This window comes from Setaria italica, chromosome I (genome assembly GCF_000263155.2).
Source record: "Setaria italica strain Yugu1 chromosome I, Setaria_italica_v2.0, whole genome shotgun sequence".
In the NCBI taxonomy this organism is placed as follows: domain Eukaryota; kingdom Viridiplantae; phylum Streptophyta; class Magnoliopsida; order Poales; family Poaceae; genus Setaria; species Setaria italica.
In genome coordinates, this window is record NC_028450.1 from 18,354,176 (window position 1) to 18,365,738 (window position 11,563).

The 11,563-nt window shown below is 42.1% G+C and overlaps 2 protein-coding genes across 3 annotated transcripts; one reads left to right on the plus strand and one right to left on the minus strand.

Moving 5' to 3' along the window:
• Positions 1 to 554: 554 nt before the first annotated feature.
• Positions 555 to 2,495, minus strand: LOC101775428. Its single transcript, XM_004952339.4, has 3 exons — positions 2,340 to 2,495; positions 1,902 to 2,240; positions 555 to 1,056 (listed from the first exon to the last, which is right to left on the minus strand). Exons 1-3 carry the CDS (start codon positions 2,424 to 2,426, stop codon positions 607 to 609), a joined length of 876 nt encoding a protein of 291 aa, XP_004952396.4. The 5' UTR covers positions 2,427 to 2,495; the 3' UTR covers positions 555 to 606.
• Positions 2,496 to 9,971: 7,476 nt separating this feature from the next.
• On the plus strand, positions 9,972 to 11,321 carry LOC101775841 (thaumatin-like protein 1b). 2 transcript variants are annotated; one of them, XM_012847061.2, is made up of 3 exons: positions 9,972 to 10,114; positions 10,221 to 10,926; positions 11,006 to 11,321. In XM_012847061.2, the coding sequence occupies exons 1-3, from the start codon at positions 10,051 to 10,053 to the stop codon at positions 11,142 to 11,144; spliced, it is 909 nt and encodes a 302-aa protein (XP_012702515.1). In that variant the 5' UTR covers positions 9,972 to 10,050; the 3' UTR covers positions 11,145 to 11,321. The 2 variants fall into 2 exon arrangements, with proteins under 2 accessions (XP_012702515.1, XP_004952397.1); XM_004952340.2 differs by having other exon boundaries at positions 9,979 to 10,135.
• The last annotated feature ends 242 nt before the right edge of the window (positions 11,322 to 11,563 follow it).

The window sequence follows — 11,563 nt, forward strand, 5'->3', positions numbered from 1 at the left end:
TCTAAAAAATTATTGAGCATTGAGTATATATGGATCCCTTTAAGCCTGGGGTTCAACGATTTTTTGTAATGCACAACTATCACCAGTCGCATAGCTTGTGTCGGACAGTGAGCACTTCGGTTTTCTTTTGACATTGACTTTAAGATTGCCCCACCTCAATTACACTGAGGGCCCGTTTGTTTCGATGGAATTGAATCTCATTCTAGGAATCTAATTCTAGCAATTAGATTCAATAGGAATTAAATTACATAGAATTAGATTCATTTCAATTTTCTTGTTTGGATGTACAAAGAAACTAATTCCTAGAATTAGATTCCAAATATTGTTTGGTTAATTAGAGAGGAAACTACTTCTTTGGAAAATATAGGTTAAATCTGATAGCTTCGAAATTCCTAGCTTGGAGCTCATTATGCGTCAATGACACCCATGAACAATCTTTACGCAAGGACACATCATACACGAGTTACATACCTCCAGCTAGGAAAATACAGATAAAATACAAGATAATACTTTCAGATGAGCTACAGAAATCGTACATACAATGCCACATATTATTACAAGTTCAATAGATATTATCCATCACTTGATATAGATGAACTAGTTTCTTCACTTGTTGAGCTGTTTTAGAAGCCACCTCTTCCTCATCCTCTCTGGAAGCGCCAACAGAGACTCGTACTTGCGTGCATCACCGGTCAGGATATCAAATAGGTCCAACAAAGTGTCTTCATCCAATCCTTGTACTTCATTCAGTGTGTCTAGAATTTCTTTTGATGTTGGTCCTTTAGGGGCTTCCTCCTTTAGTGCTTCAGCAAACTTGTCTAGTTTTTCAGCCATCATAGAGGTAAAAGAGTCGCCTGACCGTTGCCTCTTTAAACTTCCTGAAGTTGCCGATGATGTGGGCTCTTTGTTACTAAGATCTTCCTTACTCATGTCTTTTGAGCTCTCAGCTGCAGTCCTTGCCGCTTCACCGGTAGCATGGTCTTTGCCAAACACCAAGCTAATTGAGTCCCAGTACAAGACAGTCTTGTGCCTATACCCAGAAGCTTCTTTGTTTTTCTACAAAAAATAAATGGAAGTTTAGAGTCAAAACTAGTACCAGAAGCTCAAACAACTGATGACGACATGTCTGGTTGTTACATGTTAAGCAAAACTATGGATGGAGTTCGATTTACCACCCCAGAACGAAAATGTGGTTCAGTATAAGCATTTGTACTATACAGAATTAACAAAAGGACATTACTAGTTAACTTATCATGTACTACAAATTGCATTACCAATTTACCATGCATGTCGCTTCTGTTCTAATGAACTAGAACCAAACTAAGATAAATATGTACTCTACACAGCTGTGATTTAGATTGAAAGTTCAGTAGAATGCAGTTGAATGCAAAGTTATCAACATACGGAAAGGACTTCATCAGTTAGAAATTGTGAAATCTGCATTCCGGCTTAGAAAAACAAGGGTCAAAGCTACCTACTTTAGATTAGAACAGAGAGCTTATGATAAAATGAATGTACTGTAAGTCTGTAAGTCTGCAAGAGCTTGAGGACACATCAGAATCACAAAGGAGTAAGGATTTCTGATTTTATTTCATAGCTAGCCGGCATTTCTACATTCGACTTTATGAAATCCAATATTAAAAGAAGATTCCAGAAACTGAAAGTACACTATCTTGTGGCAGATAAAGTTCAGATAATACTAATAGCATTGTGCTAGAGGAATCAGCAATCATGATAATACGTGTATTTCAAATGGCAATACCATGTCACTGAACAGTCATAATGAACTAGAAAATTATGCAGATAGCTAGATACCGAATTATTATTAAAAAAACGTCCATTATCCAAAGATGACATACATTGACATAAATTTAAGTAAATCAGTGGTTTTTGAAACTTACCGCCACATATTCTTCCCATACAGCATCACTATCAACAGATATTTTATTTTTGTTCCAATCCCAACCAAATCCACTTGATTCCAGCATACCATTGATGATAGTGTAGTGTTTGTCAAAGGTCTTGTTCCTCGCCATGATATTGTCTTTTGAGATATCCACATTACACTTTTCTCGGACATTCTTGATAGCAGCTGTATAGACATGAGACTTCCACCCATTCTGGCATCTATCACCCTTGTTATAGTACTCCACAAATGTGTCAAGAAGAGCCTTGTCCATGTCATCATTCCAAGAAATGTAACCCCTGCCCGAGCCTGACTTCTTGCCCTTCTCCATATCATACAGGAAAAATGTTCACAAAAGGTTATTAGTAAAATATTAGGAGCAAAACCAAATATCATAAGTTTAAGCATGCATTGATGATAGAATTTATCATACATTGACCACGTCTTGCTTGGTAATCAGCAAACATTTGGTTAGCTTTGGTATCCCTAAAATTGCTCCATTCATTTGTTGATTGAACATTGGTAATCATACCCACTTCACTTTGAACTTCATGAGGTTCAAAAGATATTACTTGATCAACTTGGTGTATAAGTAAGTCATCCATATCTCTCTGTCTATCAATTACAAAGTTGTGCAATATGCAGCAAGCATTAATGATCCTAATCTGCAAGAATTTAGTAGAAATGAGTTGCATGCTAGCTAGGGTCATTCAGAGATGAATTTCAAGCTAGGTTACTAACTACGGAATACCTGATTTTGCAAGTCAAAATATGAGTTGCTTCTTAGTATAGCCCACCTCATCTTCAATAGCCCAAATGTTCTCTCTATCACATTTCTAGCAGTTGAATGGCGCAAATTGAATAGTTCTTTGGCAGTGGATTGGCTCAAGTGACCATCCATATGAGCTACGAATCATCCTCATCTTAGTGCCATGACCCACTACAAGCAAAGAGATTGCTACCTTTTCTTCTACCGACACATTCTTGTTATCACACATACCACATCTCTCACGTAAGATGGCACATAGGTCATAAAATGATCTCTTAGTTAGGCGCAAACTATCATAGCAATAGACATTTGATCCTTGGTACAGATTTCTTAGCATTTGTTTGCGTGCAGCTACATCTCTCTCAGCCACTTCATTCGGATCAACAATATGTCTAGGTCTCTTACGCTGATACCAGTGCACAATCATGCTCATGATAGCAGCAACAAATAAAGCAGCCACCCTTTTTCTCTTTTTCCTACTCATCTCTCTCATTTGCTCCATGCTTGTATTAACCAAGTCTATGTTGTTGTCAGGCATCTAAAGCACATATGCAAAAATGAATATTTTAATTTATCATCAAAAATGAATATTTTTCAGATTATCTCCTGATTTTTGAAGAACAAATCAAAGTCAAATGTCAAGATATACTAATCAATGGCTGAGTAGAACAAGACAAAACACGAGCTGCTTCCAATCATTTCAACCATATAGTTAGCAATTCAAGAACTGACTAAACAAGTCACCAACACATCATCCTTTCAATAATTAAGAGTCCACACGAGGAACTATGATTTTTCAACTAAGGATCCACTCGCTAATCTTTGAACTTACAATGTATCAGTGCCTCAGCATATCAGTTCCTTGCACCCTTCTTGAAGCTGCCCAGCAACGCCTTAACTAGTAGCTAACAAAAGAGAAAAGAATCTGAGACAGTGAAATAATTGGTCTTAAGTAACATTAAATGAATAATTGAACTTAGGCAAACAGCACATCCAAGGCAAACAACACATCCAATATTAACAGGCACATGTAAATGGTGATAAAACAGTTATTCTACAATCAGAAGAGGCTAGTCATATAGACGCAGCAACATCAGACAGTAAGCCAATATGGGTGCTGTGATGCAGCAACCACTATCTACTATTCTGGACCAAGGAGGGAAGTAAGGCCACCTGCTTCTACAATCTTTTCCTGATTTGCCTCTGAAGTACACAAGGATGACTGTGAGATTAGCTTTAAAGACACAATGCTGCCAGCTTATCAAGTAAAATATGTTGGGAATAATGAGACCCCATTGATATGCTTTCAATCCAAAATAGTTATACATAGGTAGCCATGGACACCCTAGCATATAAAATGCAGACTGCATACGTTGAATGAAGCAGATAAGTGATGCTTAAAAATTATGCATATGACCAGAAAACATGCTCAGGTAGCAACTCCATGGACAAACAAAGAAAAGAAAACAATCTCTATATCTAGCTAGAAAGCATTATGAAAATGCAGCGCTCACCTTCAGCAGCCAGATTTGCAACAACTTTCACTGCATGAACACGAACATCAGGTTCTTCAGATTCGAGCAACGACAATATCTTCTGTAACCCAACTGAAAATAGAGAAAGGAAAACTTTAAGCACATGTTTTGCTGAGATATCAGACATCAATAGTTCGGGTGGTAGGACTGCAAAAAAAAGGCAGAGGATGTTTTACAAAATTCTATCTTAAGTTATGATCTACCATTTTCACAATGTCATCTTAATCCCTGGTGATTTTACCATTCATCACATTCATATATTTGCCAATAGAATGTCTGCACAGATATATTGGCATCCAAATACGCTACATAAAGAATCACGGTAGGGGTAGTATTTTTAGCTTGTGAGAAAATGGAAAGGGAACACCATAGCACAACAAAACAGGTCCTTTTGAATTATATACACCCATCAATACTCAATGGCACAAAAAGTTAAGATAATATATGCAACCACATCAGTTTTTAAATTCTAACCATTTTGGATAGGGCAGCTAAAATGAGGGACCGAATGTGTTAGTCATTGTCCAAAGCAGTCCCAGTTTATGTACTAGATATATAGGACAATAAAAGAGGTGCTTGTAAGATCATCGTGAGGAATTGAATACACATTGGCAACAAGTTGCAACATAATGCTTAAAACTAGCAAGCTTAAAACTTTTGATAGACAACTAATTAGCAGTTCATGCTTAAAACTAGCAAGCTTAAAACTTAGATCTGCAGGACTCACCAAGGCACGAGTATTGGTGGTGCACGTCGATCTTCCAGTGAGTAAAATGGATAGCTGCCGAGCTCCTCCTCCTCCCGTCCCTGTGCTTCCCTTCCCTCAGATCTGTCTACAGCCTCTAAAAAAGAACATACTCAGTGAGTAAAAAAGAACCACCTGAATTTAGGGATGCATTAACAGCTTAATTAACTGACTACACTGAGATCCGCAACGGCTACTCAGCACTCAGCAGAGATGAGTAGCTTGGAAGCGGATCCCGAGCGAAAACCCAGCATAGAGCAAGTAGTTGGCGTTACCAGGGGACGACGGGATCGGAGGCGGAGGCGCGTCGTGAGGCGGGTCGCACGATGGTGTCCGGAACGCGCTTGTTGAGGTCGCGGAGGATCTCGACGAGCGGGCGCGTGATCCTGGACGGCGCGGCGTCGAGCGGCACGACGTAGTTGGTGGTGGACGCCGCCGCGCCCGGTGGCTTCCGCTCTGGTGCCGCGGCGGCGACGACCGCCACGCGGGTGGGGCGGCACAGATTCGGGGGTGGCGGAGGAGGGGCTGGCGGAGGGGGCGCCGGAGGAGGAGGCGGCGGCGCGGGAGGTGGCGCATGGAGTCGGGGGCGGCGGCACAGGGGCGAGAAGTCGGGAGGCGTCGGGGGGGAGGCGAGTCGGGGGGAGGCGAGTCGGGAGAGTCGGGGAATTGTTTTCCTGATATTTTGCTCGGAATGTGGGGAAGGAAGGATGGAATCACCAGGAATCCCTCTTTCCAATTCCGGGGGCAGCCAAACAGGGTGATTTTGGAAATTAATTCCAATTCCAGCAGATTCTAATGAAACAAACAGGCCCTGAGGTAATGTAGACATAGGAATAAAACTTTTCCTACATGACTCAGATAATCTCTTTTGTTTTATAGGACAGATACATGTCAGAAAAAAAATCAAGCTATCTCCGATCAAATGCAAATAAATTCCGAACAGTCATTTTGCATTGGAGATGGCTTAATATATAGTATTGCCTAGTGCCTCGGTTACAGGGAAGCTAATAAGTATATCTACGTAATACGTTGCAGTCTAGACGTGCTAGGCGCCGTAACAAATCTGAACTTGATAGAAAGAAAAGAAATATCACGTTATGAAAAGAGTATGCATATTAGAGCATTAAATATCTGGTTCCATGATTCCATAGCATGACCGAAATGCTCACTTCGCTAGCGTGTCAACATATTAAGACAATGGCTATATTTAATTTCCACGTCTAAAGTGCAAAGTCACATTCATATCCATCCTACATCCTTGCACTACTACAAAGATTTCTTTGGACTCAAGTTGAGAACTAAGATTACGCCTTGCGGCAAGAACCGTCAGAGATATTGGCTTCCCTTCTACAGTTCTAAACAAAAAGCCGTAACAAATCTAATGCTACGTAATACTAACATAGTGGATGATAATATATAGATTAGATAAAAGATCAGCTAACAATAGTATATGATTGAATGATAATTATGCAATTATTCAGTTGGTCTGCAATGAGGCTACGAAACAAGTGTTCACATATAATTTTGTAGTGAGATATTTCTAAATCACGTCTCTTGGATCTCATGCGACTATTTTTTTTCACGTTTCTCTGGTAAGTATCATTTGTAGAACGCTAGTGATTCCATTACCCCATACTCTGCTCCATTTCAAATTGTAGAATGTTTTGACTTTTCTAGGTTCACAGATTTTGCTGCGTATTTAGACATTGTGTATATCCTACATAGCAAAAACTATGAGCCTAGAAAAATCAAAACAACCTATAATTTTGGATGGAGGGAGTAGTTTGATTAAGATCCTACAGATTATGTTGTGTCAATGGAAGAATGCGAAATTTTTCAGGTACATGCCATTCAGTAACTCCCATTAGAATTCATAAAACATTCAGACATAAGTGTATGGTGAAAATCTTCGTATGAACTTGTAGCTCTGGGATTTTTGGATAACTTGTAGCTCTTGGTGAGATCGACAACGTTGTAGCTGGAAACCTTTACAATAGAACTCATTAGATTTCTCAAATATTGATAACTACTCACCCATCCTTATAGGTCGTTTTGACTTTTTTAGGTTCATAATTTTTGCTATGCACATAGATATACACTATGTACGTAGCAAAATCTATGAAGTTAGAAAAGTCAAAACGACCTACACAATATAATTTGAACGAAGAGAGTAACAAAGGATCAAAGGAAAAAAATCATGTTTCCACAATGATTAGTAATAGGTGAGATATAGTAAGGAAGCATCACACAAGGAAGGTCATGGGTTTGAACCAGTGAGAACCTCTCACGCGTATTTTACACGAAATATGCATGAAGTGTGAGTAGCTAGGGGTAACTTGAGAGCCTATGTTTTGTCTGGACGTTCGATAACGATTATTGGATAATTTGGTTTCCTACTGTAATCGGCGTTATTGCTGACACACAATTCTTTGACAGCTCAAAAAGCGTAAAACATTGAGGTTTTGCTGTACTACTTTGATTATCTAATATTAGAAAATAAAGTTTCATCCAATAATCTAGTGGGGAGGCCGGAAATTGTATATTTGATTATCTAATATAAGTTTTTGGCTTTGTGGTCCGCTATGCACTTTTAGGTAACAATACCAGAGTGCACCACTACTGTCTGCACTGCTATTTTTTCAAAAAAGAAAAAAGGAACTCGATAATTGTTTTCCCGATAGCTCAAGAAAAGTTAAGAAAATGTTGATACTGACAAACATGGCAAGCGTATTCGGATCATATGCCTAGCTACATCAATGTAATGTTTTAGATGCAGTTTGACTTTTTCTTGAAAATAGAGCTGATGACTGCTTAGGCTATTCCATGTGAGAAGTGATATGTCATCAAAAGAGGTTTTAATTGATGAATGAAAAACAAAGTCACCCAATGCAGAGTTTCATTTCACGACTTCATAGGCTACCCATACCATTTAATTGCGAGGCATGTGACGGGATATGGTTGGATGAAATGAAACTCTATAAGCCCTGATACAAATTTCAAAAAGGTTCCATCATTTTGGAAACAATGCATACACAGTTTCATCCTAATGAAACTCTTTCCCTCTCTCACTTAATAATTACCTTGCTGTTGACGCTCGTTATTGACATCTTTTTATTGTCATTTATGTGGCATGATTGGACTAATTCTTATACTAACCTATCACTGGGCACCTGAAATAATCCCGTTTTCGCATATGCAATATATTTTGGAGGATATTCTATTTTTGCAATAAATTGAAGTCAACGGAGCATAATTGGATAAAGCCCTGAACAAGCGACAACTCAGAGAAAGACGAATGCCAACGGGCCCAGAAAGAGCCTAGGCCGATCGGCCTATGGAGCCCAGGCCGATCGGCCTAGGGTCCTCGTGGGCCCATCCATACTCATTCTTGTTGAGCAATCCTTCAGGGATAACTTAGGGGTTAAGTTTGCAAAGATATGGCAATATGAGTTCAGGATCAAAGAAGATCAAGCAGAGAATTGGAAAGATATCAAGAGACATCCTTATCCCGAAGCTATCAACGTACTAGACCCACATGCAATTGAAAAGAAGACTCCAAAACATTTGAGAAGACTTGGAGACGAAGGGACGCACAAGCAGGCAAAAGGAAAGCCTAGGCCGATCGGCCTCGACCTCCCTAGGCCGATCAGCCTAGGGTGTTTCCTCACACCCTTGCCTTCCTATTCAGCTATGCGTCTTCCAGACTATAAATATGCCCAATCTCCATCAACACGCGTATCCATCCACCAGAACTCGACAAAACCAAAGGCATTCACCAGAGAGAGCTGAGGGCTGCTGCAAGCCTTCAAAGTTCTCTAGGAGATGGCTTAGGCCTGACCCTAGCTGCCATGGCCTCCCTGCGCGGTTATGCCATGGTGGAGTTTAAGAACAGTAGTAGATCATCGATGGTATGTACTCGGAGGTGATGATCCAAATACATCTATTATGTGAGTAATGTTCTCCATGTCATCCGATCTGTTAGAGACTCAATGCCTCCTTTTATACTCTTCTATCTATCATGAATATGCTTATTCCTTAGTCTAATACATGTTTGGACTACATAGCATGCTTTATGTAATCATGGTAATTAGATCTAGTATGTCGATCCTTCTTGATAGCTAGACATGTTCACCTATGTTCGTGTCCTTAAACTGCTTGTACCGATAGAGGGGATCGTGATGGCGTCTGCTTCCGTGTAGGGTGGGGGATTTTGGGAGGTTGACCGGAGGTAGTAGTTTAAAGATTGTTTTAGATGAGATGCATGGTCTGCTTGCTTATTAGCTAGAACTAGAACCAGAAGATGATAGGCTCTTGTTGCCCCCCTGGTGGTGTTATCTTATATATATCTATGGATGTGATCAACCTGCGTTCTCATCATTCATCTTTACATCAATGTTATTCTTTATATGCAATCTATGCTTCATGTTAGGATTAGATCCGTTGAGCTACATAGAAAATCCTAGTCAGTTCGCTACCGATCCACGGATTGATACACCTTGGATAGAATACTCTAAGGGAAAAATTACGATGATCCGTACGCTTGCGGTTCACAAATTGGTACGCTAACTACTGTCAACACTTGTCATGTCATCACATATGCTGGTGTATCACCGTATTTAATGTGCATGAAACTTCTATGAAACTTGCACTGAGATTAGATTTATATTAGTTACTTATATGTGTCCTGGTGAAAGGGAAAAAGGGACCGACAACGTGCACCCAGTGATACCGAATCCTGAAGAAGCCACGAGGTATGCGTAGTGAGAATAGTATAATGTACCAGAGATGGACTCACACTAAACTTTGATTTGTTTTTGTTATCAAATTAAAGTAGCGCAGCACATGAAAATTGGAAAGGCGCCTAGTCAAAATCATGGAAAAGCCACAGGAGGAAAAGCCACAGCACTTCGTGGCTTGCTGCCACTAGCCCACCAGTCACAAGTAAGTCACCACGTAGGCAATTAGGCATTGAGCATATAAGTAGAGGACAGTAGCTCACCACTCGCCATTGCGCCAACAAAAACGAAGTTCGCATCCATCCCACTTGCCGCTCACTAACATCGTTTGCATCTGAGCAGCTGTTAGTTGAGTTGCAATGTCTGGGCAAGAACACCGAGCTCCCATCGCCCTACTCCTCATCCTCATCGTCTCTGTCAGCGGTGAGCTGCCGATCCATGAAGGCAGGCGCGCGAGGAGCTCTCTGTTTTCTTGATGCTTCCTTCTTGTTCTAATATAACCAATTTTTTCCTGTGATAAATACATCAGGTGTTTCCTCCAGAACATTAACCATCACGAACCACTGCGGGCACACTGTGTGGCCGGGAATCCTGTCCAGCTCGGGCTCGCCGACGCTAGAAACCACCGGCTTCGCCCTCGAGCCGGGCCAGTCGCGGTCGCTACCGGCGCCACACGGGTGGTCGGGACGCCTCTGGGGTCGCACGCACTGCTCGGTCGACTCGGCCGGCAGGTTCTCCTGCGTCACCGGCAACTGCGGATCCGGCCAGCTGGACTGCGCGGGCCACGGAGCCAAGCCGCCCGCCACCCTGGCCGAGTTCACGTTCGACGGCCACGGCGGCCTGGACTTCTACGACGTGAGCCTCGTCGACGGGTACAACCTGCCGATGCTTGTGGAGCCGCGCCACACGCACGGTGCGGCCGCGGGGCCCAACTGCGTGGTGACGGGGTGCGTGATGGACCTGAACGGCGCGTGCCCTTCCGAGCTGCGGGTGGGATCGTCGGACGGCCGCGCCGTGGCGTGCAGGAGCGCATGCGAGGCGTTCGGGTCGGCGGAGCACTGCTGCCATGGGGAGCACGGGAACCCCAACACGTGCTGGCCGACGGTGTACTCGCAGTTCTTCAAGAAGTCGTGCCCGCGGGCCTACAGCTACGCGTACGACGACGCCACCTCCACCTTCACCTGCGGCGGCGGCGGCACGTCGTACGCCATCACCTTCTGCCCAAGCACAACCAGGTGAGCTATTATAGGTACACATATAGTATTCTCCAGCGTAATGTTTTGGAGTCGCTGATGATCGTTCCGTTAACTGCAGCGTGAAATCAGTGGGAACAGATGCGGCGTCCGTTGGCGGCGGACTAGTGGGGTCGTCGTCGTGGCCTGTCGCGCCGCGGCATGGATCCAGCCTTGTCCTCCTCGGCGTCGCGATTGCGGCCCTTGCACCTATCTTTTAACTACTTCTACTACTATCAACGGAAGCGACCAACAATCCAGCATATCTGCATATGCAGGGGCTACGGACGCAGAGACCAATTCCCTCTTTTATATACAAAAGTTAATTTCGATTTTTTTTAATTCTATATCTGGGATGTCCAAACTTCCTCATTGTATTTCTATGATCAGAGATCAACAACCACAATGCATTCATGGCATCCAACATACGAGTGATGGAGCAAAAATCAACCTAACACCTCCAGTTGTTTTTAAATAAATCATTCCTAATAACTCGCTAATAAAGATGTCTCGATATTTCGGTTATCGGGAGAGTTACTTTTGCAGTTTTCTAATAATCTCATCACAATCTAACTACCATATTGGAAGAGTCAAAAGTTACTAAGGGATATGGGTACCCCATGGATCCCCTAGGACACTG

Coding starts and splice junctions, on each gene's coding strand:
- LOC101775428 (XM_004952339.4), bottom strand. CDS start 2,426: ATGTTCAATCAACAAATGAATGGAGCAATTTTAGGGATACCAAAGCTA. Junction 2,241..2,339: donor CCAAGCAAGACGTGGTCAAT/GTATGATAAATT, acceptor TTTTTCCTGTAT/GATATGGAGAAGGGCAAGAA. Junction 1,057..1,901: donor TATGGGAAGAATATGTGGCG/GTAAGTTTCAAA, acceptor TATTTTTTGTAG/AAAAACAAAGAAGCTTCTGG.
- LOC101775841 (XM_004952340.2), top strand. CDS start 10,051: ATGTCTGGGCAAGAACACCGAGCTCCCATCGCCCTACTCCTCATCCTC. Junction 10,136..10,220: donor TGAGCTGCCGATCCATGAAG/GCAGGCGCGCGA, acceptor TAAATACATCAG/GTGTTTCCTCCAGAACATTA. Junction 10,927..11,005: donor TTCTGCCCAAGCACAACCAG/GTGAGCTATTAT, acceptor CGTTAACTGCAG/CGTGAAATCAGTGGGAACAG.